At 46.4% G+C, this 26,661-nt stretch overlaps 1 protein-coding gene across 4 annotated transcripts in view; it reads right to left on the bottom strand.

Moving 5' to 3' along the window:
* The window catches only part of SLCO2A1 (solute carrier organic anion transporter family member 2A1), a 108,229-nt gene that overhangs the window by 27,413 nt on the left and 54,155 nt on the right, over window positions 1–26,661 (bottom strand). For all 4 annotated transcript variants that reach the window (XM_030574700.1, XM_030574701.1, XM_030574702.1 and 1 more), the window contains 4 exons: window positions 18,717–18,879; window positions 11,793–12,008; window positions 3,877–3,975; window positions 362–495 (listed from right to left, as the gene is read on the bottom strand). In XM_030574700.1, the coding sequence (XP_030430560.1) occupies window positions 362–495; window positions 3,877–3,975; window positions 11,793–12,008; window positions 18,717–18,879 (612 nt within the window). The remainder of the gene's footprint in view (window positions 1–361; window positions 496–3,876; window positions 3,976–11,792; window positions 12,009–18,716; window positions 18,880–26,661) is intronic.

The raw sequence follows: 26,661 nt of genomic DNA, 5'->3' as shown, positions 1-26,661 counted from the left end.
TGCGAAAGGATTCACCAGGTGGACAGAACATACAGACAGGATGGAGTGCAGGGAGGATGAGTTAACCAAATGGACAGAGTAGCAGACAAGAAGAAGTCTCAGCTTGCCACCTGCTTGCTGAAGGCCAGTTCTGGTTTTCTCCTCCACCCAGGTTAATTGCAAGAAAGTGAAGGAGTCAGTCCCTTATAGATTCACTTGCCAAGATTCACAAGCACATGTCAGAATGGCCAATATGCTGTCCATCTTCCCTTGTCTCCATTCCCCATAACTGCCCTGGAAGGAGACATGTATCACCACATAAAACACCACAAACCTGCTCTGAGCAAGATGATGTTCTGCCCCTACAATGCCTGGGTCTTACCTGCCCTTTGAACATGTACCGAGGGAAGAAGAAATAGGGAATGGAGGTTAGCAGCAGGCAGCCGGAAGAGATGAGCAGCCCCAGCCACCAGGCTCCAATCCAGCGTTGGTCATGTGGTGTCAGATTCATGAGATCTGAAAACACAGGGAGGAGTGAAGTTACCCAGTGTCCTAATACAATTCCCGTTAGCACAACATGACTCTGTCCCCCTAGGTGGCTACACTATGTATACAGATATATGAGTCTACAACTCCCTTTGACTCACCAGAGCTAGTCTTTTATCTCAGAACCTAGGGACTCACGTGTGTTAGTCTCAAGGTCTCAGGTTTGATCCCCATGCACGGTTGTCCTAATTAGTTCTTATTTTTACACATTCTTGGCCCAAAATAAAAGCAAGGAGAAAAAAATTAATCCACTCCAACCCACTTCCTAGGGGTTAGAGGAGCAAGAAGCTTTATATGAAGCCTCCTGTAAAATAGACCAAGGGCCAGATCCCCAGCTGGGGTAAATGGGCGTAGCTTCACTGAAGTCACAGAGATATTCTTCACTGAAGTCAATGCAGCTTCATCGATTTATATCAGCTGAGGATCTGTCCCTAAATGTTTCCACACCACAGGGGTCACTGCTTATGGCCAAATGATCCTACAAGGGGGCCTTGCCCCATGCACTCTCCCTTCCCTACCATGAACTAGTTCTGAATGGCCAAGGCTCATGCTGGAACACTTCCTTTGCAGCCACACCCCCATTATCTGAATGTAGGCAGCAGGGCCGAGGGGGTTCTCAAAGCCAACACATGAGGTGAGGCATTGGAGCCCATTAGTCACAGCCAAGCAAAGGCAGCATGCTGACTGGCCAGGAGTCCCTCCCAGGGAGTGTGCTGAACAGCTCTGCACAGCCTCATTAACGCAGGCACAGCCAGGCTCACACTTCAGCTGCCTCCCTCTCTCTTAGGAGTAACAGTCTTGGTTGGGGGGTCCAAGCAAGGCAGCATGTCCAGCTGGTCCTTGGCACAGCAAAGCTGGCTGAGGAGGTGGACATGGGCTTGAGGGTTCATGGTGCCCTGTCTGCATTGTGTAATCAGCAAGGCAGCTGCTGTCATTTCTAGCAGAGAACCTCCTAGCACCGTGAGTATATCTATTCCTGGTGACTGGTGGGGTCTCTAGGCCTGCAGTTAATCTCCAGGCCAAGGCCAAAGTCTGTGCTGGGCTTGCTGTGGGCCTGGGATCTACCTGATGATCTCGTGCCACTGAAGGAAACAGGAGCTCTGTCATTATTTGTAATAGATGCAGGATCAAGCACTAGCAGTGCAGAATGCAGGTTTAACCCTTCACTGCTACTAGAAAGAGCCCATGATGTGATGGAGATGAGCCTAACCGAGGACTCCATGTCCAAACAGCCGTGCACTCTGGGAGTGCCTGGAAAAGTTACATCAGCATCTAACTGATGCAGGATTCAAAGTTCTTCCCAAGAAGCCACTCAGTGGCGAAGGAGTTAAAGAAGTCTCTATTCCATCATCCTTTGCCTTTGGGTAGATGGCATGCTCGGAATCCAGATTGACAGAAGGATTGTAGAGTCAAGAAGGTGACTGGAAATTTTAGTAGCCACTTTCCTGGAAAGAATCCCTGTCCCATTGTTCCCAGGTTTGGCAACTTTCTGCTCACTGAGCTTAAGGGAAGAGCCTGTCACCTCAGCTAGCAAAGAGACAGCCTTAATGAGAGTGATTTCCGAAGGTATTAGCTTCACACCCTTCTCCAGGGACCAGAGGAGAGACAAGAGGGTCATTGCACTTGCAGCACAGACATCCTTCGGCCGGGCGACATTACTCATCCGAGGTCGAAAGAGCACTGGGGTTGGCATGGAAAGTGCATCTCTGCATTGTTAGGCCTTTATAAGTGGAAAAGGAACAAACAGCAGGCTTAAGTGTATGCTTCTCAGCCCAGACTTCCTGCCATCCAGGAATAAACCAAGGTCCAGTGCAAGCAAAGCCCACACCCAGCCAGAACAATTGCCTGGCTGCCCTGACCAGAACCAATCCATTCCTGGGTGGGTGATGTCATCAAGGGGCGACCACAGAGAGGATGCTAAATCTGTCTGTCTCCACGGAGACCAAGCCTAGCTCTTCTGACACTTCCTGCCCTCGACTCATATATTTTTCTTATCTGGCACCAGACAAAAATGTCACATGGCCCAGATCTTTCTGAAGAAACGGAGGAAAAGCCACACTAATGATGAAGTGGTGGAGAATTTGCTAACAATAGATCCCACATGTACAGTAGATAAAGGACTCCCTGCTGCTGGGAGCTAGACAAATTGGAGGGAGCTGGGTTCTCGTTCTACCTTTACTTCGCTGTGTGGCATCTCTTCTCAAATGCCTGGCTGGCTGCAGCACTGTGGAAGCATGTGATTAGGGTGACCAGATGTCCTAATTTTATAGGGGCAGTCCCGATTTTTGGGTCTTTTTCCTTTATAGGCTTCTATTACCCCCCATCCCCTGTCCCGATTTTTCACATTTGCTGTCTGGTCACCCTACATGCGATTAAACCCCAAACCAACAATATTCCAGGCTACATCCCCACAGCAATTGTCTTTTCGTTCTGGGTTTGTACAGCACCTAGCACAATGGAGTCCTGGTCCATGATGAGGGCTCCTCAGTACTACCATAATACAAATAATTAATAATAATCATCTTTGTTTTCCAGTAGTATCTGAAGGCCCCAGTGGAAATTTGCACCCCATTGTGCTAAGCCCTGCACAGAGACAGTTCCAGCCCTGTAAGAGCTTATGATCAAAATAGACAAGGTGGGAGTGGATATGACTTGGGTAAGGCACACAGCACATCACTGGTAGAACCAGGAGTAGAAGCCAGGTGCCCTGAAGTCCAGCACATAACACTATCACCTAACCATTCTACCTCCCAGCTATACAGCACGTAAGTGAGCCTAGCCTGGCCCATCCTATAATGTTCTGGGAGTGGAGCGGACCTTTCAGAAATGCATTTGCCCCTACCTGGTCAGCTGGGGTAAAGCACCACTCAAGCAGCACCCTTGCTGCCCCTGAGTCTTCACAGTGCACTAGAGTCTAGAAATCACTACAAATAGTTTCCATTCAGCAAGTCAATAAACCACACAGAAAATCTACAGAAGGGCTCTGGCTCAACATGCTCTTTGCCTGTCATCAAGTGTTATGCTACTCTATTGGCTTTCCCCAGAGAGTTGATCTCGTTGGTGGCCATATGCAGGCCTTAGAATATATTCTGTGTGGTTCTTCCAAACCCAACCTTTCAACTGGAAAAGGGTTTCCCTGATTTACTACACCCAGGGCAATGTTCCAGCCAGCAGGCCTATCAAAGTGACCATTGTCCTTCTGATGCAGAGAGGAGCCTTAGAAAGTCCAGTGCTACTTGTGGAATACTGCATCTGAAGAAGTGGGTTTTTTATCCATGAAAGCTTATGCCCAAATAAATGTTAGTCTTTAAGGTGCCACCAGACTCCTTGTTGTTTTTGTGGAATACTCACTCACGTCAGGTCTCCCAATGTCCACAAACAGTCGCAGCACCACAGACCCCAGCAAGTATCCAAAAGATGGGCCGAACACAGCGATGGAAAACAGGATTGCTGAAAGCAAGAGTGGGAGAGCACCAGAGTGAGTGGCAGATTACCAAATAATTGCTTCATTGCTGATTTGACATTTATCTTCCCAAGCGAGGCAGGAATGGTGTCACAACACACAGGATGAATAAGTCATCTCTTACCAACTGACAGATAGTTAATGCCTCCTCTATTGCTCAGCTGTTATATGTACTGTTTATTCAACAGATGCATTAGAGATGATAAATGCAGCTGCCATTCAAAAGGATCCCATCCAAACTGTCAAAAATCAAGGTCTTGCAGATGCATTTCAATGTTGCAATCAACGTTTATTGCTACCCTTTGTGTATCACCAGCTATTTATCACAGTGCTATGAAAATCTGCAGTGAAGGGAGCAGTGATGAGCCATCCCTGTGATTGTGCAGTGCTGAGCACCCTCCCCTCCTATTGCAAGCTATAGGATTGAAGGGCTCTCAGCACTTCGGAGGGTCAGTAAGCCAAACCACATATCAGGGTGGGCAACTAGCCAGGTATCTGAAGGCACCAGGGCCCAGATCTTCAAAGGTATTTGGGCACCTAACTCTCATTGAAACCAATGGGAGTTAGGCACTTAAATACCTCAGAGGATCTGTCTCTAGGTACATTGTGGGTTCATGAGGCTGAACACCATGTGCCTTTAGCTTCCATTCAACAAAGCACTTAAGCACCATCTTAACTTTAAGCACATACTCAAGTCCCATTGATGTCAAGGTGGCTTGAGCACATGGTTAAGTGCTTTGCTGAACTGGGGCTTCCATGCAGCGTAGATGTGAAGGTATCTGACATAACCACACTATTTCAAGTGTGTTACTCCTTTAAAGACAACAAGACAGAGTATTTATTCCTAAAACATAACACCAGAAGATTTTTTAAAGAGTAAGGATATTAGGAATAAGAGTTGCTTTTATTGTATTAATCATTAGACTGCAGAACACAGAAAGTCATTGAGCCAAAGAACTTAGCACAGTTCAAAAATGGATTGGACATTTCTGTGGATAACAAGAATATCCAGAGTTATAATGTTAATGTTAACATAAATTTTGTAAGGAATATTAAACCTCGTGCTTCAGGGTTAAAGCCAATCTCAAACTATTGGAGATCAGGATGAGACCTGTGGTGGGATTTTGGGGGCAGATTATATCTCATCTTTTACTGTTACATTCTTACCCCTTCCTCGGAAGTGATTGGGGCTTGTCATTGTCAGAGATGATACTGGACTGGATGGGTATGATGCATTCTCTCCAGTCTATGTTCCTATAATCATGGTATACATCTAAATGGTCAATTTACAATTGTTTAAAATAAGAACAATTTTGTCTCTGAAGTGAAGTACTCCAGACTGTGGGATCCAAAAAGGTACTAAGGGCACTCAGTCCTGAAGTGCTGGCTCCTCCTACGGAGTGAAATGAAGATGAAGATTGTTTTTTGCACACAACTGAGCCCTAAATCTGTAACTACTAATTACACACAGCCCCTTCTGGCCAGCTTTTCAGCAGAGGTCAGCATGTCGTGTGCATGCTGGGCCCAAGGGTGGGTACTGAGCACGTGAAAATTTGCCTCTGAGTCTGAGCTCTTCTAAAAATCTGTCCCTTGTAGTTCTCAGCAGGCAGCTGCCATTGAGAGCTCTTGAGAACCCAGCTGCTGTGGCCCCTGTTTCCTACAGGAGACTTTTCTAACCTTTTTTGCGAAATGAGGATGGAGGAAATAAAATCAGTGTATTTTAAAAAATCAAACCCCAAGCTCCTTCCCTTAATTTTGCCCGTTCCACCTTCTTTTCTACAGAAAGTTTAGGAAGCAGGGATTGCCTACAAGAACCTATGAGCAACGTTTTCCAGAGTGCCTACGTCTACGCTGCACCACCCCCCTGTCCCTTATGCAGCAGAGTCAGAGTCAGGGTCAACTGATTCGGGCTTGTGAGCTCCAGGGATTGCCAGGCACTGAGATTCCTCTCCCACTCTAGGTTTCTGAGCCCGGGCTCCAGCCCACACGGGAAGGTCTGCACTGCTATTCTCAGCTCCATGGTGTGCCCCCCACAAGCAGATCAGTTGACCCAGGCTCCAATATTCAGTGCTTTGTGGGTTTGTTTGGAGTGTAAATGTACCCAAAGTGATTTAGAAGCCTAAACCCAATTTTTTTTCAAAAGTGACTTAGGCACTTCTGGTCCAACTTACACAGATATTTAGGTGCCTAAGGAAGCATATAGGCACCTAGTGGGATTTTCAAAGGCTTAGGTGCCCAACTCCTATTGGACTCACACTCCAACTGAAACCAATAGGGTTTAGGTGCCTAACATGCTGAGGCACTTTTGCAAACCCTACTCAGTGCCTACCTGGATCTTTAGGTGACTAAATAGCTTTGTGAATCCAGCCCTTAGGGGTCTAAGGGTATGTCTACACTACAAAATTAAATTGATTTTATAGAAGTCGATTATTAGAAATCGATTTCATACAGTCAATTGTGTATGTCCCCACTAGGTGCATTAAGTTGGCGGAGTGCATCCTCACTTCTGTGCACAGTGGGTAGCTATCCCACAGTTCCCGCAGTCTCCGCTGCCCATTGGAATTCTCGGTTAAGCTCTATGATGGGGCAAAAACATTGTTGCGGGTGGTTTTGGGTACATGTCGTTAGTCTCCCCTCCCTCCGTGAAAGCAACAGCTGCCAGTCATTTCATGCCTTTTTTCCTGGGTTACCCATGCAGACGTCATACCGCAGCAAGCATGGAGCCCACTCAGCTCACTATCACGGACTTTAAAAGCTCGCTGGCACTGTTTGCTGACTAGGTCAGCACAACCAACATTTCCATTTTTATTGCTGCTTGCTGTGTGCTCTATAATATCTGTGAGAGTAAGGGGGAGACATTTATGGTGGGGTGGGAGATTGATGCAAATCATCTGGCATCCAATTTTGAGCAGCCAGACACCAGGGCAATTAGAAGAGCACAGCAAGGTGCGCTACGCATCAGAAAGGCTTTGAAAACCAGTTTCATGACTGGCCAGGCTACGGTGTGACAGATGTGTGTGTTTCTCCTTGATGAAAACCCACCCCCTTTTTTATTTTAATTCCCTGTAAGCCAGCCCCCTCCCCTCTTCAAAATAAAGTAACTATTGTTTTGAAACCATGCATTCTTCTTTTATTAATTTAAAAAAATGAGATAACGGACAAAGTAGCCCGGGTGAGGTGGGGAAGGAGGGAAGGACACGGCCACATTGCTTATTATTGCCACACTAAAAATCAAATTGTTTGAATGACAACCTTCTGTTGCTCTGGCCATCCTCTGGAGTGGAGTGGCTGGGTGCCCAGAGCCTCCCCCCACGCTCTTGGGCATCTGCGTGAGGAGGCTATGGAACATGGGGAGGAGGGTAGGTGCTTATACAGTGCATGCAGTGGGAGGTCTGTGCTCTTGCTGGCTTTCCTCGGTATCGCGTTCTGCCTCCGCTCTTCATGCTCAATTCTTTCCTGGCCTCTGCCACTGAATGCTTCCATTCATTAAGCTGTGCCCTATCAGTGTGGGAGGACTGCATGAGCTCGGAAAACATGTCATCGCAAGAGCGTTTTTTTTCACCTTCTAATCTGCAATAGCCTCAGGGACGGAGATGATAAGGGGACTGTAGAAACATTCTACGCTCTATGATTCTGGGGGGACTGCACGGTCACCTGTGCTGCTGAGTTCACCACACTGACCAAACAGGAAATTAAATTCAAAAGTTCCCGAAGTTTTTCCCGTGTACCTGGCTAGTGCATCGGAGTTCAAAGTGCTGTCCAGAGCGGACACATTGGAGCACTCTGGGATAGCTCCTGGAGGCCAGTACCATCGATTTGCATCTGCACTACCCCAAATTCGACCCAGCAAGGTCGATTTTAGCACTAATCTCATCATTGAGGGAGGAGTACAGAAGTCGATGTTAAGAGCCCTTTAAGTCAACGGAACGGAGTTGGTTGTGTGGATGCATTCATTTTAAAATTGACCTAGCGCGGCTAAATTCGACTTAAACCCGTAATGTAGACCAGGCCGAAGTGCCTATGTTATTTTTGAAAATGTGACTTAAGCTTCTAAGTCACCTTGGACAATGTAACCTTGAGAGCCAGCTGAGCTCCTGGCTCTCATCTCTCAGTGCATTTGGCATGGGAGTGAACTTTCAAATGGCATAAATAAGGTGAAAGTTTTGAAGCCCCAGCTTGTAAATCACAGCTCCCATTTCCTTGGGAACAGACGAGCATCTGAGGCCGAAAACTCCTTACCTGCTGGGTAATAAAAGTGTCCGTTTCAAATCCAAGCCACAGACTTTCTGAGTCTGCATTCTGTAATGTTTGGCTCCTTGAAGGCTGTAGTACCTCAGCTCGCAGAATAATAAATCAATATTAAATAACAGCGGGGAGATGGTTTTCCTACTGTTTTTCTCCCTTGGAATAGCATAATGGTTTCTCAGAGAGCAAACAGAGTAACAAGCTCTGACTCGTGTGTTTGTGCTGGACACCCATGCAGACTGAGACGCTGCCAGCTACTCTGATCCTTCCCTTTGTCATGCCCATATGACATAGATTATCATCACAAATGTAAGGAGAGCAGCCAGCTAATAAAGGGAGAGGCAGTGCAGCATTGCAAAGGAGAATCTCATTTAAGGGCCATTAGTGCTGTTCAGGGGCATGGTCAATGGCAGAGCAAAACATCAGAGGTCCGTGCCCTGCACAGCTTCAGGTGGTAATTTTGCTTTGTCTAAACACTGTGGCTGACTTTTCCCTTGTTCGAGTCTGCCACTCTGATTATGGGTTTGCATTGTTTTGAGTCTGATTAGTTCCTTGGGGAAGGTGGTCTGAGATGTGCTTCATTTTTCTTTCCCATGCTTGGCTTGTGGTTTCTTTATAAAGTACCATGTTTAATGGGTACCCACCTAAACCACTCAGCCACAGGGTTGGTGGAAAAGCAGAGAGACCACAAATTTAGGCAGAGTCACTCGATGGTTTCTCAGACGTGTGGATTAAAATGTCTAGTACAGCTGACAGTTGGACAATAGATTTTTCCTTTATGGAAACTTTTGATTTTTTGGAAAAAATATTGAAAACCAAAATATTCTGATTCAAAATCATGCCACGGTGCCTCGTCTGAATTGTAGTTTGGGTGCTTTATGCTTCCATTTTCATCTATGGGCTGGGCTCGGTGGCCAGACTGCATCTCCTATAATGCATCATTTTCTCCCCTCTTGGTGAAGGGAGGTTGTACCTTATAGGAGTCCCTGGCCATGATACAGCATGGCATTTAGTTCATCCAGAGCGCTCAGCCAATAGAGGAGGATGGGAGCATAAAACATCTGAGCTACAAGTTCCAGCAGGCACCATTTTAAATCAAAATATTTTGGTTTTCAGGAGCTTAGGTTTTTGATAAAACGTGGACATTTTCCACAGGAAGCAGACCTGTTTTTGAGGAATATCATTTAGTTGAAAACCCAGCTTTCTACTGAAAAGCAGTTTGATGGAAAATTTTCAGCCAGCCCCACTGTCTAGGCCAAAGATCATCATCAATAAGTATAAATGCTACCTTTTAGCTCCCTGAGGAGCAGCCCGTCCTTTCTCCAGTGAAGGAATGTCTCCTGGATGGCCTAGGTTCTGTTCATAGAAGGATTTCAACAAGGTGATGACTGCCCTACCCGATAGGGAGTCTGCACCAATGCAGCAAGGAGCAGCAGCCCAGAGTCCAGGCTAGCGGGCTCCTGCAGGAATGTATGACTTCCCTTTGTTGAGGTTAAGTAATATCATTTTGGGGGGTTGTTTTTTGGAATTTTTGCATTCTATATGTAAGCAGAGTCAGGATAAGCTCTACACTGACATCTGGTGGAAAGAATTTCAGAGAGTGTATTTGCATAGGCACGCCTACCCTATCCCAGACTGCCAAGCTGTGGGACTGCTTGGTGACAAATTGCTCACCCTCAGTTGGGTGGTACTTGCTAGACAAGGGATGTGGGTTCCAAAACCCAGAGAATTGAGAGGGGCTGGGGACAGGTCTCTGTGCCTGGTGGTGTAGTCTCCTTGTGGAGCCAGAAGCACCCGTTCCATCCCCTCCTCTCTCCACTGTGGAATGTCAGAGTTGATTTTTTTATTCCCTTAAGAATTTAAATACAGGTTACTGAGCTGAAATCACTTTGGGCTAATGGTGCACTAGCACTGGGGCTCCCCTACTATGAGCTGGAATCACTAAGAGCTGAAAATCACTAAAAAGCTAAAATCACTGAGCTGAGAGCACCGAGTACTGTGCTAACTAGTGCCCAAAGCTATACTGTGGAACAGAGCTGCTGGCGGAGTGGAGCAGTTGTGGGGATGGCTGGAGCGGATCACGGGACAGCTGGTGGCAGCGGAGTGGCTGGCAGAGCGGAGTAGCTGTGAGACGGGTGGAGCGGCCCACAGAGCGAGCAGAGCCGAGCAGTTTGCAGGGACAACTGAAGCAGCTCACAGGACGGCTGGTGGAGCAGAGCAGCTGGCAGAGCGGAGCAGTTTCTAAGGACGGCTGGAGGAGCAGAGTGGAGCGGCTGGTAAAGCGGAGCAGTTCGTGGAGAAGGCGGGAGCAGAACCCACGGAGAGGCAGGGCATTTGGCCCCGGACCATGTAAGGTGCCCCTTTCTACCAGTCTGGGGTGGGGGAGGCCTCTGCAGATAGACTCTCGAACTTTGGGGCTGCACTGACCCAGGACAGAGACTTTTGGGACTGTGGGTGATTTGGGGGTTGCTGGACTCAAGAGCCCAGGAAAGAGGACACAGCCCAATTTCCTGGGGTGGGTCTTTGCTCACGGTTTGGTCTATGAACTCTAGTTGAGGTGTTTTTCCCAATTTAGTGTTTGTTGTTTATCTCATGTATTAAATCTTTTCTGCTACACCGAGACTCTGTGCTTGCGAGAGGGGAAGCATTGCCTCTTTGAGGCGCCTAGGGGTGTGTGTAAGATTTTCCCAGGTCACTGGGTGGGGGCTCGAGCTGGTTTGGCATTGGGTTATTGAAACGGAACCCCTGGATACTGAACCCGGCCCTTGTTGCTGCCAACTCAGAGGGGCAGAAGGGTTACATATGTACATGTCCAAACAGAGGGTGGGAATTTTCTCTTTCTGCATATTGCAATGAGAAGATTTTTTGGATACTTCTCAAGATTTGTGTCTAAATACGATCAACCTTCATTTTTATTACACGTAAAAAAATGACTTGCATCAATTTAAACTTTGTATCCTTGTTACTGAACCCGTGGTTTAGTGGGTTTCACATCTCTCTTCCTGGCACTAGGCCTACATTTTTTACCACCCATATATTTACCATAATAAGAAGCTAATATTTAATCATTCAAAATATAATAAAAATACATTTGCCATTATCTGAAGAGATTTGTCCTTTGCCATCACAGCAATATCCCAAAGGAGTCAAAGAGGAAAATGTTTATGAAATCAAGAACTGAAATTTACATTCAATCAAATTTGATTTTTACGTTTTTAATACAATTTTTAAAATTGCATCCAGAGTTTGTAATGTGGTATTGTTTTAAACCCTGCGTGTGTGTACAATGCTACAGCATGTCCAACAGAAATATGGGAATATGCTGTCACTCAGTGCCTGAGGCAGGTTTAAAGTACCCAGCATGAATTAATGTTAGATATGAGTCAGGGAGCAGGGACAAATTGCACCGGAACAGGGGGGGAAATCTACATAAAGTGAGTAGCCATTTCTGGTATTTTTCCGGTATGTATCAGATAAACACCAATTTTTACTTTGTTTGTTTCAGGGTGTTTCTGAGGTAAAAGCCTAGCAGCAGAAGCCCTGCAGACATGGAACTTACCAATATACAGCGGAGAATTGTTTGCCTCAGCAAAGTCATCCACATAGGAGATCCCAAAGGGCTGAATGGGAACAGTTCCAATCCCAGCTAACAGCTGGGCAATGACCATCAATGCCCACATGCTGGTTGCCTCTTTGTGGGGGTCCTGGGTGGTGCTGGGACACACAAATGTATCCTCCTTGTGGCAGAGATAGGCCTTGGTGTGACTGTTGTTACCTGGAATGAGATGGTAGTAGTGTTATAAACCCAAGCACCCACTCACTGACCATTACAATGTGCCACTATGCCCTCTCACCATATGACCTTGTGTCATATTCTGCCCTCAGCACACACATCTTCTAGGGGTTGTGTAGGTGTTACTGAGGGCATAAGTTGAAGCTTTATGAGAGGTGATGATGCATGAGAAGTGAAATCCCAGCTTGAAATTCAGGCCCAGGCTGAGTTTGCAGGGCTGGTTTTTGTACTTGTAAAATGAGCAGATCTCACACTCTACCATACCACATGTAAAGTCGCCTCATGGAGTAGGAACACACTGTATGGCTGGTGAGAGAAGGTACACTGCCCACTCAATGCACAGCTGAGGCTGAGCTAACTACTTAGACCCCTCTTTAAACCTCCTTACTGGTCACACATGCTTGGGTGTTGGTGTTCAGCTAGAACTGGGAACATCCTCATTTTAATCAGCAGCTGTCATCACCCTCAGCATTCCTTCAAGGCATGACATTACCTTAGTTTCAGGGGTCAGTGTAGAAAGGAAACTGAGTGGAGGACTATTCTGATTAGAGACAGAGGAAACAGAACCTCTCCAGTAAGCCACTTTTGGCACAGGAGTAAAGATAACAGTGTTCACCCAGAAGTATTGCTCTAAGTAGTTCAGGTTAGCTTTGCAAGAGAGGGTACTGAATTCCTCGCAAATGCCACAGTAAATCTGGTTTCAATCTATTGATCAAAATACTTGTTGGTTCTAGGGTGACCAGATAGCAAGTGTGACAAATCAGGATGGGGCTGGGGGGGGGGGTAATAGGAGCCTATATATAAAAAAAGACCCCAAAATCAGGACTGTCTCTATAAAATCAGGATATCTGGTCACCCTAATTGGTTCTATTTTAAAGCAGACCAAATAATAATGGATATTTGGGGAGGGGAAAAATCTGTATCCAGTGTAGAATAAAGGCATCATAGATGAAATATAATGATTCCAGAGCATTTATTCACTAGCTCTTTTCATTCCAGTTTCTTGTTCACCTCAATTGTTTCAACATTCCCAGCAACTCTTTTTAGTTAAGAAAATGACTTTGTGGGTCTTCTGTAGTTAGAGCAAATTACAACAAAACAGAAACAAATGTTACTCAGATGATTATGGGTTTTCGCTGGCGTAATAGGACTGTGCATCCCAATAACAGGCTACCACAAAAATCCTTATGCAAGTTCATTAAAAGCAGTTCTTGCATGTGGGTGGTTTGTGCTTTCAGTATGAAGGAGCCTTCTTAACCATTGGAGATTTTTGCTTTAAAGAAAAGCAGAAGCAATACAACCATATTAAGGATTAATCTCATGCCAAATATCGTTTTATAAAATCAAGTTGGTTGTAACTTAATGAGCACAGAAATACATGCCAGACCCACACCATTACTATTTCTCTTCTGTTCAGCATTCTGCATTTCTTTCACCTAGAGAAAGCCACCAGACAGATTTTATTTAAAGCTAGTATGCCCAGGGGCCTCGCAATTTAAGAAAAGGTAATTTGTGTGTGACACCCCTAGGATTAAATTTATTTCATCTGCTTTGGGATTGGAGCTTTAGAACAGTCAGGGCATGGGTACCAGGAAGGGCAACTAAGACTCTGAGCTGAGAAGAAAAGACAGATCTGGCTGGAAAAAATAGGACATGGCTATCATGGCTCATAGAGGGGCTAAATCCATGGGCACTGCTTTGACAATGTCCCCTTATAGCCAGAGCCCCCAGCTGAGGTTAACGAGGTGAAGTCAGCTGGAGTCTTTCCATTACTTCAGTGCTCTCCTAGCAATTCCTCTTCCCAATTCCCTCCCCAGGGCAATTGTTGTAGTTGCTAAGGCTGCTTTCAAATAACCCAATCGAGAGTGAGCTAGCAACATCTTGTGGAGACCTCTGGGTTTTGGGTTGGTTGGTTTTGCCAACCCTCTATCCTGACAGAGATTCGTTCTTACATTTAAAGGGTGGGGTTTTCAAAAGGACCAAAGGGTCAGGTTTTTAAAGCTATTTAGATGCCTAAAGAGGCATATAGACATCTAATGGGGTTTTCAAAAGTGCCTATGTAATACTGACAGACCCTGATCATCGGCAGGTGGGATCAAACCTGGGGCCTCTGGAGCTTAGTGCACGAGCCTCTACCACATGAACTAAAAGCCAGCTGGCTGTTAGCTAAGGCTGTAGCACAAACTCATTAATCTCTCTCTCTAAGTGGTCTCAGTGCCACTAAATGGGACAGAAACCACACCCAGAGGTGTGTGAGTTATACCTACTCCAATGGGAATTAGGTGCCTAGAGCCTTCAAAAAACTAGCTAGGCATCTATTTGCCTTTACAAATTTGTCCCTACGTGACTTAGGAATTTTTCAGAATGCCACCCAAAGCTTTGTGGGGCAGGAACTATAAATTCTTGTGTGTTTGTACAGCACCTAGCACAACAGGGACCCTCATCCTGATTGGGGTATCTGGACCCAATACATTCTAATCATAACAATAAGAATATCTTAACCCACAGAGACCCTGGGACTCCTGACAAGTGTTCTGAGACTTCCAGCTAAGCCTGTGGCAATGCAATCTGTAAATGCACATAGCCAGCTGTCAGGGGATTGCCTCTGGAAACCACACTGCCACGGGAGCAGGCAGGAGTCTGGCATCAATAGAAGGTTGCCTAGTGCAGCATGGCAAAGGAATCTGCCCTCTCTTCTCACTCCCTGAAAACTTATCTCAGAGCCAGTTGATTATTCAGTGCCCTCTAGTTCTGGGTAACTAAAATAACAAATAGTGGCCAACTCAGCTCCCCAGAATACTTCATGATGCTGCTATGGGAGTTTGCAGGCTTATGTCTGTAGAGAGGAATGTAAGTGTGCCATCCTTTCATATCACCATGTAACAGCACAACATGCATGACGGTTTGTGCAGCACCACGTCTAAACACAGAATCACAAGGCCTTCTCCATTACTGGGCCGATATCAGCTTGCATTCATCACATTGATGGGGAGCATGGGTAAGGCTCATGCTATACCACAACCCCAGTGCAACAGACAATTTATGCACCAGCACAGCTTCATGAAATGCCTGGAACAACACAGCCCTGGTGAACAAGACATGCTCCATGTGACATACCTGTCTATGAATGCCACAGCCGGAAGCCACAAGGCTGTGTTTTGGTTCAGGCATTTTAACATATGAGGCTCTGGTAAGAAAAGAATCAGAGCAGATGACACGTATTCCCTGATCCATTTCATTGGTCAATAAAGAATAATCCCTGTTGTAAATCCAATCATCAGTTCACAAACTATCTAGCTGTGGGACCAAGACTCCTTGGTAAGATCACTGGGACACATGGCATTTGTCTGACATCCTACCCATGGGCTAGTCTGTTAATCAGCCAACTTTTCAAACAAAAATGTTTGCATGTGGATGGAAGTGAGGCAGCTAGTGATACAGGTAAGAACCTGGTTTTCATACTTGGCTGAGGATGAACTCTGGAAAATGTGTAGTTCAGTGGTGGAGAGTTGTTTTTTAATTATGTTTAATAGAACCTGGACTTCAGAAGAGCACTGGTCATGGCAACTTGCCCAGAGCAAGGAAGCACTGACCTGCAATAATAAAGCCAGGGGGCTTTGCTTTTAGCTTTCCCTGTCCCCGCACCTTTCAGCAGAGTTAGAATAAGTCAGATACCCATTATTGTTATTTATATTTCAGGAGTGCCCAAAGGTCCTCACTGAGCTTGAGGTCCATCACGGCAAGTGCTGTACAAACACAGAGTCCATTCCGGCCTAGGTTGCCAGTTTTGGTTGGACGTATTCCTAGAGGTTCCATCACATGACGTTCTTTAATTAAAGATTTAACTTTAATTCCTGGGGACTCCAAGCCTATCCTAGAGGGTTGGCAACCCTATCCCTGCCTCAAGTTATTGCAGGAGCAACACGCCATCTTGGTGGGAGACTATAGTGAATCTGAGTCCGTGTCTCCTTTTTTGCAGAGAAGAACAACTAAGTCTAAGGGCTATTTTTCCACAATTTTCTTGTGGAAATCTGGCTCCAATTGAATGTGCTCACTTAAAATGCTGGCCCTGGAAGAAGGAAGTTACAGATTCCTGATGGGTGCCTCCATGTCTAGCCAGCCTGAAATGGTGCCACCAGCAACACCTTGTCAGGCAGCAAACTGGGGCTTTTGCTGGCATATGTAAACCTAGGATTGCTCCTGGTATGCCTGAAAATGGGAACGTGCTTGCGGGAATGGGAAGCCAAGTGGATTGCATTCAGATTAGAATTCTGGATGCCTCCCCTGCATTGTTCCAGGATAGTCACCCCAGGAGGGGGCTGAGCACAGAGCACCATCATGCCTCCAGCTCTTCCTGCTTGTCAAGAGAATTGCTCTGGCGGCACAGCACAGGAAGACTGACACATGACAAGCAGAGAGACATGCACGCATGTCCATTAACTTCTCTAGGCAGGCAACATATATCCACCATATAAGGTCCCCAGTCTTGCGGGGCTCCTTTGGCCCTAATCCATCTTGGCATTCACTTAAATAATAAGACATGATAGGCAAGTTATTTCACAGAGAGTGCAGCACGTCTCACAGCTGTCAGAAGATGTGAGGGCGGAGGTCCAAGTGGGGTTAAGCCTTCCAAGAAGTGCAGCGATTGCCCTGAAATGCACTGTCTGAGATGCCTCAGTGTTACTATGCAACTGAATGAATATGTACACGGAAGTCAAAGCTGTGCATTGGCATGGCTATGGCAAGCTGAGATCCACAGTCCTAAAGCCATAATGTCATTTACAAAGGCTTTTTCTCACTGGAAATGTCTTCACATCCCCTTGCAGGACAGCTGCATTTGTTTTATTGCATTTATCAGCTCCTGAGGCAGGAACATTAGCAATGTAAAGCTCCATGCGTATGTACAGGGGTCACTAAATGATGCTGTGCATTTATATCACGGCAGTGCCGAGAGGCCCAAACTGAGATCAGGGCCCCATTGTACTGGGTGCTGTACACAGACATAAACCGTGCCCCAAACAACTTGCAACCTCAGTAGACAGGGGATACAGAAGTGAAGTGACTTGTCCCAGGAATCAAACCCAGGTCTCCTGACTCCCACCTCCTCTGGCCCACACAGCCACTCTCTAAACAAACATCTGGCAGCAGATCATTTGTTTTCAATAGGTCGGTTAGTCTGTTCTACTGATCCCTAAAAGAAAACAGTAACTAACAACAACAGTGCTGCTGGCTCTAGCAAATGAATCACGCATCTCATGGCTGCGGAGCCTGCAGTGGCAGCTCTTGTGATGATGCATAAAATTCCTTTGTTCCCACCATTTTCAGGGCTAGTTTGGAATCGTGGGCTGTGCTCTGAGTGAGAGCTTGCGGGGCGCAGAACCGGGTCCCAGCCTTGCCACATCAGGCCCTATGGGAGTAGAATGGAGCAGAGGATTGTGGAGCTGGGGACGAGCTATTGCAAGAGCCAGGGGCAGGGAGAAAAGGAAGCGGGGCTGGGAGGGAGAGTCTGGGAAGCAGTTTCTGGATCCCAGGGACAGGGGTGGTTCTGGGGAAGCAGAGAGGAAGGATAAATAAAATAAAAATGAAATATTTTTAGCTATTTCTGCAATTAATTATAATTGGATCCATTTTTGTAAATAAAACTGTCATTATTACTGGACAGTTTATCTAGTAGCTCACAATTATGCAAAGCAGGCAGAAGGATTTAAAAGAAATGTATGAAATGCATTGAATATGAGGAGAAATTCAAAAGAAATAATGTTTAAGGATGATAAAAGTAGTCACTGCACTCAAAATGGGTTCTGTAGTTATGTCAAACTGGCCCAAAACCATAAATCTCTCTGGTCTTAAATCTTATCCAGCTAAGCATCAGTCTTAAAGTCAGTTCACATTGTTCATCTGTCTTAAGGTTTGTACTCTGACCCATCACAATTCATGGAATACCAGGGTTGGAAGGGACCTCAGGAGGTCATCTAGTCCAACCCCCTGTGCAAAGCAGGACCAATCCCCAGATAGATTTTTACTCCAGATCTCTAAATGGCACCCTTATGGATTGAACTCACAACCCTGGGTTTAGCAGGCCAATGCTCAAACCACTGAGCTATCCTTCCCCCCTGAGCTATAAGGGGCACGTACATTTCATGTTTTCTAAAATAAGGGCATGATTCTTTGTGTCTGACTTATGAATGAGCAGGTGCCTGTGCCTGTACCCGAGAATGGGAGGGAAATCCAGGGGGAAGGATCAGGGAGGAATGGGGTGGGGGGCGGGGTGGAGGGGAACTAGGAGGGCGGAACTCGAGACAGTCTTAGGAAATTAATGAGACTTTGCAGTCAGGGAGAGGAGAGGAGAGGAGAGGGATGCATGCGTCTGTGTGCATTAAAGGTTGTCTTTTCAACCCAAAATGACCACACGCACACTGGCAGAGGAGCAAAGGGGAGTCAAATGATAGAGTAAAAGCCATGATTTCATGGTTTTTTCAAATCTCGGGATTTGGGGGCTAATCTCAGGATTTCTGCTCTCTTGCAGCTAGCAATACTGCAATAAGTTCAGTTCTTTTACACGTTCTGCACCCTCAGTGCATTCCTGGCAAGGAGAAGGAGAGAGTGAGCATCCTGACTGGGGAGGCTCATGCTGCCCCCAGCGGATGTGGTGGGGAGTTACACCCCCCAGGAGGAGATCAAGTCACTTACCCGTGTTCGTTTGGGCAAACTCGTACCGGTCAGAGAGGAAGTGTGGAAGGGTCACCAGGAAAGCCCCCAGGGCCAGCAGCAGGCCCCCCAAGCCGATAACCCGGGGGCGGTGAACTCGATTGCCAAAGTAGCTGACGAAGATGATGAGGGCGACATTGCCAATCTGGGGTGGGGAGAGCAAAGTGGAGAGAATGTCACAGAAGGCAGGAAGGAGATGCATGCAGGGTGACCAGATGTCCTGATTTTATAGGGACAGTCCTGATTTTTGGGACTTTTTCTTATATAGGCTCCTATTACTCAAAATGAAAAGCACAACAGGGCACCATGCACTGAGAGAAAGGGGTGGGGGTCACTACAAAGGCATCATTACCCACCCTGTGCTGAGACAGCACCTCAGAGCATCCACTGTGATAGGACAGACTTCGGGCATGTCTACACTACAAAGTTAAGTTGACTTAATTTAAGTTGATGTCCACCCACCGCAGTAATTAAGTCGGTCAGGCATGTCCACACCACACTCATTGTGATGGTGGAGTGCGTCCTCACTAGCAGCGCTTGCTTCGATGCACAGAGCAGTGCACCATGGGTAGCTATCTCACAGTGCAACTAGCTGCAGGTGGGGTTGGGATGGACTTGCAGTGCCTCATGGGACCAAAATATAATTGCAGAGGGGAATGGGAACATGGCTTCAACCTCTCATGATGCAGCTTCCTTCCTCCCTAGCCTGATATCAAGGGCAAACCCATGTTTTTTCGTGCCTTTTTTCAAAACCCAGGCTTAGCCGCATGTAGCCCAAGAAGCATGGACCCTGCTCAGCACTATTGTTGTGAGCATTATGAACACCTTGCATCTTATCCTGAGTTTCCAGAGTTGAGATAGGAGCTGTCACGTGGAATATTGTGATGTCTTTCAAGCAGCCTGCTGTAAGCCATAGAATGAAACAATTCCTGGGTGCTGCTGGCAGTCATGCAGCAGTTGAACACAATGGAGCACCATTTCTGGTTCTGGGAAACAAGCACTGACTGGTGGGATCACATTATTATGCAGCTATGGGATGATGAGCAGCGGCTGCAAAACTTTCAAATGCGGAAGGCCACTTTCCAGGAATGTTGTGCAGAGCTTTCCCCAGCCACAAAGCGCAGCAATACTAAAATGAGACCTGCTCTGACAGTGGAGAAGCAAGTAGCGATTGCTCTGTGGAAGCTTGCAATGCCAAACTGCTACTGGTCAGGAGGGAATCAATTTGGAGTTGGTAGATCCACTATGGGAGTTTTGTGATGCACGTTTGCAGGGCCATTAATAGACTTCCTTTAAGAACGGTAGTGACTCTGGGCAACGTGCAGGATATAGGGGATGGTTTTGCATGATGGAGTTCCCTAACTGCGGTGGAGCTACTGATGGAATGCATATCCCTATCTTGGCACCAAACCACCTTGCCAAAAAGTACATACACAGAAAGGGGTACTTCTCAATGGTGTTGCAAGCACTGGTGGATCACGGAAGGCATTTCATCAACTTCAACTGGGATGGTCAGGAAAGGTGCATGACACATGCATCCTTAGGAACATAGGTCTGTTCAGAAAGCTGCAAGCAAGGACTTTCTTTCCAGATTGCAAAATAACCATTGATTATGCTCCTATTACTCCCCACTCAGCCTACCCCTTGCTCCCAGATCCTTCTCAGAAGTGCTGCTGCCAAGCCAGTTCTCCCCCATTCTGTATTTGTGCATTTGGTTTTACTTCCCTAAGTGTTGCACTTTACATTTGTCTTTGCTGAATTTCACGTTGTTGTCTATAGCCCAGTTCTGCTCTGAATTTCACTGCATCCTCCAAATTATTGGCAAACCCTCTAGCTTTGTGTCATCTGCAGACTTGATCAATATGCTCTGTATACCTAAGTCCAGGTAATGAAGATAACAAGGATTCTGGTGGCACCTTAAAGACTAACAGAATTATTTGGGCAGAAGCTTCAGATGCATCTGAAGAAGTGGGTTTTTTTATCCACAAATGCTTCTGCCCAAATAAATCTGTTAGTCTTTAACGTGCCACTGGACTCCTTGTTGTTTTTGTGGATACAGACTAACACGGCTACCCCTGATACTTGACATTAATGAAGATGTCAAACAATACCGGACCCACAACAGATCCCTGTGGAACCCCACTTGAGACCTCTCTCCAATCTGACATCATTCCACTATTAGTTACTCTTGCTTTGTGGTTGTTGAATGTGTTTGTATGAGGGCCCAGAGAAGGCCAGATAATGATTTAACAGACTGGGCTTCACTCTTTTCTGGGAATCACTAGCTTGTTTTAAATATCCCCTTTGGGGTAAATTGTGCATAATTACTGGTTTTTAAAGAACAGTGTTATTGCTGATGTGTAGGGCCCTACCAAATTCACAACCATGAAAAATGCATCATGGACCATGAAATCAGAGCTCCCCTGGGAAATCTAGCTATTGGAGGAGAGGGGGAGGGGTTGGGATTCCTCAGCCACTGCTCCAACTGCTACTCCCAGCCGGGCTGGGAAGGGATGGGACTTCCTCTTCCCCGTATGACTGTTTTTAGGGGGAGATCAGACCCATGTCCAGGTACCTCCTCTGGGTGCAGGAAGCTTCAGCTGGCTCTGAAGCCAGTGCAGCCACAGAGCTCCTGCAGCCGGGGAAGGTACCTGGAGGTTGGTCTGATCTCTCAACACCCCAGCCCCTGGCCAAGAACAGCTATGCAGGGGAAAAGGAAGTCCTTTCCCTCCCAGCCTGGCCAGGACCAGCATCTAGGAGTCCCTGGCTGGAGTGCTCCCAGCAGCACAGGGAGATCAGATCCACCTCCTCCTCCAGTAACCTCCCTGGGCTGCAGGAAGCTCCCCGGGGCCTGCTGCCTTCAGAGCCCAACTCTGCAAGCAGCACTGAAGTGAGAGTGGCAATCCCCCCATCCCCCTACAATAGCTTTGTGACCCCCCACAACCCAGCTTTGGGTCAGGATCTCCACCATTACCACACTGTGAAATTTCAGATGTAAACATCTGAAAATGTGAAATAGACTAATTTTAAAACCATATGACTGTGAAATTGACCAAAATGAGCCATGACCTTGGTAGGGACTTATTCATATGCTAAAGGCTAAAGCTCAGCAGGTTTCCTTAAAACACCAAGTGGAGCATCTGAATTCCAGATTTGGCTTCTCGTTGTCTAGGTTGTCATGGATTGGGGTAGAATCTGCCAGAAGAAAGGGTTCCACTCAGCTTCCAGCTAGTTAACAGCTGTTACTGGTGGATGATTTAGGCTTCTTCATATCCTCAGCTGATGTAAACTACCCTTGCACTATTGACATCAGGGAGGCTATGCTGATTCACACCAGGTGAAGACCTGGCCCTAGATAGCTTTCAACACACACACAAAAATATGCTCCATAACAATCCCCTCAGTGTTGTGTTGCCTAAGGATTTGAATATACGACTAAGACAACTAAATCCCCACATGATGCTTTGGAAATGTCCCTTTTGGGAGCAGCATAAACTAACAACCTTCCCTCTCCCCCACAATTCAGTGATAAAGTCACAATCCCTCACCACCTCCTTTCCCATTTGTTCTTGGCAGAGATAGGCTCTAGCTCTGGCATCTGGAGCTCCATAATGTAAGGTGATGTTTGGATCTAGGTGTTCAGTTTGAAGCCATTTCCCTAGTATTGCTGTAGAGATTTCAAAACAATTCTACAGAGCATACGATTCATAGACAAAATGGGTGAGTTGTATAAAGTTATAATTACAGGGGTTGTGTCAGTTTGGAACAAACTTAACTTTATTAAATTAGTTAATTGTGGGTAAATATCCTTTTTTTTTATATTTGTGTGGCCTGACTTGTTTGTCCCTTGTAATTCTTGGAATTTCTTTAATAGTAAATGAGAAAACTTTATAATCCCAGAAAGACAGGCAGGGGAGCTCACACAAAAATATTATAAAGCGTTGAAACAAAGACAACTCTGTTGTTTGAAAATCGATGGTCTCTGAATAGGATGACAGAGACTGTTATTTCAACCACCTCACAGTTATTGCTGTAATGGAATATCCCACATGCTGTCTGCCTTGCTCTGAAGATGAGAAATACTGGGGACGTTGGTATGTCCCAGCTGTGAGTGTTAGGACATGGTTCAGGGCTTTGCCAGCACATTTCAGGGGGACTGACATTATAATCACTTAAAGGTGGTGTTTGGCACATTCAGATTGGAACTTGTATGTTTCACCACATTTTAGGTCTGAGCCAAAGCCCAAAGTCAATGGAAAGAGTCCCACTCACTTCAACGGACTTTGGATGTGGACTAGAATGGTTTGGAGCACAGGAAATATACTTTCCAGAAGAACGACCACCCTGCAATGACAGGATGCATATTGTAAACCCATATGGATGCGGATGATAGGTATAATTTGTGACACTAAAAGCTTGGGGTGGGATTTTCAAAGGTGATCAGCATTAGCCTAATTCTGCTGCCCTTGAAGTCAGTAGTAAAACTCTCATTGACTTCAAGAGCACCAGAGTCAGGCCGGTGCTGAGTGCTTTTGAATATCTGTAAGGCTAGAATTTTCAAAGAGGGACTAGGAGAGCTGGGCAACCAACTCTCTTAGGTTTCTTTGAAAATCCCACCCTAAATCTGTAATTTGTCAGTTGAGCCCCCTACATATATACAGCAAGTACCATTCCAAGTAAGCAGAGTGCCAGCATTTGTCCTAGAAAATGTTGAGAACATTAATGTGAATAAAATATATTAGACTTTCATAGGAACCAGATAATCGGTATTTGTTCATTTCACAAAATACACTCAGTTATGCATTCTGGGGTGCATGCATATTTTACCATTGGTTACACAGCAAGAGAAAAAATAATTCCTCAAAATTGAGCAATCACTAACTTCCACTCCCCACACAAGAACCTGGGAAAAGAAATGGGCACCAGGCCCTAAAGGTTGACAAACATGGGCTCAGCCAGATCAGTGCAGGAAGTAAATTCCAAAGATTAAGATTTTCCAATAAGAACATTTAGTACCCAGACAATTACATTTAGGGCTGTTAGCTGGTGTGCCCTAGTGACCTCAGAACCAGAGAGCTTTCCAGTGAAATGCAATAATCTAACCAAAAAGTCACTAAGGCAGAGGTCACAGTGGTGACATCCAGATCCAAGAGAAAAAGCTTACAAAAATCTGGCCTGGCATAAGAGAGAAAAAGGGGCTTTGGGGCACCAATGGCACCAGTGATTCCAGGAGGAATCAGGGATCCAAAAATACTGTGGGGAACTGCTTTGGAACAGAGAGAAGAAATCCCCTTCACTGATGCAGATGGAACCACACCTCCACCCCACTTATTACTTAACCTCAAGATCCTTCCCCAACCCACTCTGGGCCAGATTTTCAGAAGGGCTCAACACACAACATGCTGAACTCTCTTGAAAAATCTGATCATATGGAATCTATGCCTGTCCGGATTAAGCATCCAAATCTTGCCCAGAAATTGGGTTAGACTAAAAATCTGTGCCATCCACAACCCATAAGAACAGGACAGAGCTGCATGATATCACAAATAGAGGTGATAGTATTACCCAAGTCATTTCAGTACCTTCCTCAGCAGCTCCACATACACATTGAACAGGGGGGTCTTATAGGACCTCATGTAAGCTAAATACCCCATACAAGAAACCTAGCAATCACTTCAAACCATCCTCTAGTACCTCATGAGCAGGAAAAAGCTGGAGCCATTCAAAAGCAATAACTAAAGCAATACCACAGGTAAGGCCCTCAGGCCAGCAACAAAAATATCATAGTGATTGCTGTTGAATGCTGCCGAAAGATCTAAGAAAATCAGCATGGACACCTGACTTTCATCCACAGCAAGGAGGAGATGGTTAGCCAACAAGCTGGTATGTGGCTGGGCCGGTGCTATCTGGATGATTTCATAGTTCCGTGGAGATGATGGGAGAGCGGGAGACAGCTGGCCAGACTGCTAGAGATATGTGGTGGTTAGGCTACCGCTCATATATGTGAAGGAAGCTGGCAACCTGCCTTTCCAAAGGGAAGTGATAACTATCTTAAGGGCCAAATTAAATGTATAGAGAACAAATGAACAAGATAGAAGGTAAAAGGAAATAAAATGTTTAGGATGAAAGAAGGAAAGAAAAGCATTAATCTGGGTGTCTGACCAGTGCTATCTAGCTAGCTACTGTCTAAGGCACTTCTACACCACCTCTCACCATACATAGCTAACTTTTGGCTTCTATATACCATTGTGCCAGGACCTGCATTGCGATGCTAGTTGAGTTTCTCCAATTGGAGCTTCCCATTTCAAGAGCCGTACGTGCAATAAGGAACAGCCTTGATGGAATTCTTGAAAAGAACGTTCTGTGCATGTGCAGCAGCCACCTTGTTAAACACCTCTGAGGTTTTACTTTTTTCCTTTCCAGACTTCCAGACTTGACTCTACTCTACACGAAAGACCGAGCACTTGCCCAACTTCAGGTTTAAATCAAAGCTGTTCCTGAGTCATAAGGAGCTGAGTTATAACTCGAAAACAGCCAAATTGAGGCCAGCCCAGTAATACAGTGCTACCGCTGCCTGAAACCATGCAGGGAATGCAAGTTCAAAGTCATTCCTTTGCTTCAGGGTCAGCAGGAGCTGGGAGCACTGGGGAGCATACTCCATTCTTAGGGCTGTTGATGGCTGCATCTCCTCTTAGCAATGACCAGAAGGAGCTGAGAGCATAGGCGCTGACTCCGTGGGTACTCCAGGGCTGGAGCACCCATGGGGAAAAATTAGCGGGTGCTCTGCACCCACCAGAAGCCAAGCTTCCCCTGCCCCCTCCTCTCCTCTTTCTCCCCACCCCCAAGCATGCCGTGTCCTCCCCCTCCCTCCCAGCACTTCCTGCCCACCGCCTATCACCTGTTTAGTGGCATTTAGGACTTTCTGGGAGGGAGAGGAGTAGGGACACGGCATGCTCAGGGGAGGAGGCAGAGAAGAGGCAGGGCAGGGGAGGGGACTTGGAAAAAGGGGGTGGAATGGGGGCAGGAAGGGGACGGCGCTGGGGTGGGCAGAGACTTTGTGGAAGGGGTGGAATGAGGGTGGGGTAAGGGCGGTGCAGGGGCGGGCAGGGCGAGTGGTGAGGTCGAGCACCCACCAGGCAGATGGAAAGTCAACGCCTATGGCTGAGAATGTTTGGTGAACAGAGGCACTGACTGACATTAAACACTGCTGCAGGAGTGGAAGGGGACCATTTACACATTCCCTGTTCAGGGGCTGTAGGGCCTAATACATCACTGGTGCAGAGCTGAAGACAGCCTTTGGTCCTGATTCAGCAGGATGCTTCAGTATACACCTAGCTTTAAGGAGTCAGAGTCCTAAGTTGTGCCGCTGTTTCTATGTCCCCTATTGAGCTTTGCAGGGGCATGGAATCGCCAGGGCTCAGGTGTTCCCCAGAGATGCCTCGCCGACCCCACCATGCTTGAAGCCCTCTTCCTCTAACCTGTCCCCACTTTGACACCGCTCAACCTTCTGCCCACCCCAGAACGCTGGATGCATCTGCAGCTGCTGCAGAGATGGCACAGAGCAAGCAGAACTGGCTCTGTGCCTGGGCAGAGGGACCTATGCAACTGTGGCATTCTCTAGGGGATTCATACCTACCCTACTGCCCCTTTTTCACCAGTCTAGCTGGATCTATGGGCCCTCCTGGGCACCAGGAGTGCAGGGGAAAGAACAAAAAACCAACAATTCAGGGGCTAAACCACAGCTGTAAGCCAGGTCCCAGCCCAGAGTGAATGACGACATCTGAGTTAGGAATGCCTGAAAACAGGGATCTCTCATGGAAAATGCTAACAGATCCCTAATTATGGTGGCACTACTGCAGCGCTGCTATAATAAAACCTAGCAGCACTTGGTAATGCTCTATTTTAGTCCCAGGTGATGCGAAGGATT

This window comes from Gopherus evgoodei, chromosome 9, assembly GCF_007399415.2.
Source record: "Gopherus evgoodei ecotype Sinaloan lineage chromosome 9, rGopEvg1_v1.p, whole genome shotgun sequence".
NCBI lineage: Eukaryota > Metazoa > Chordata > Testudines > Testudinidae > Gopherus > Gopherus evgoodei.
Note: the sequence above shows the minus strand (reverse complement) of the source record. Positions and strands in the feature narration are given on the sequence as shown.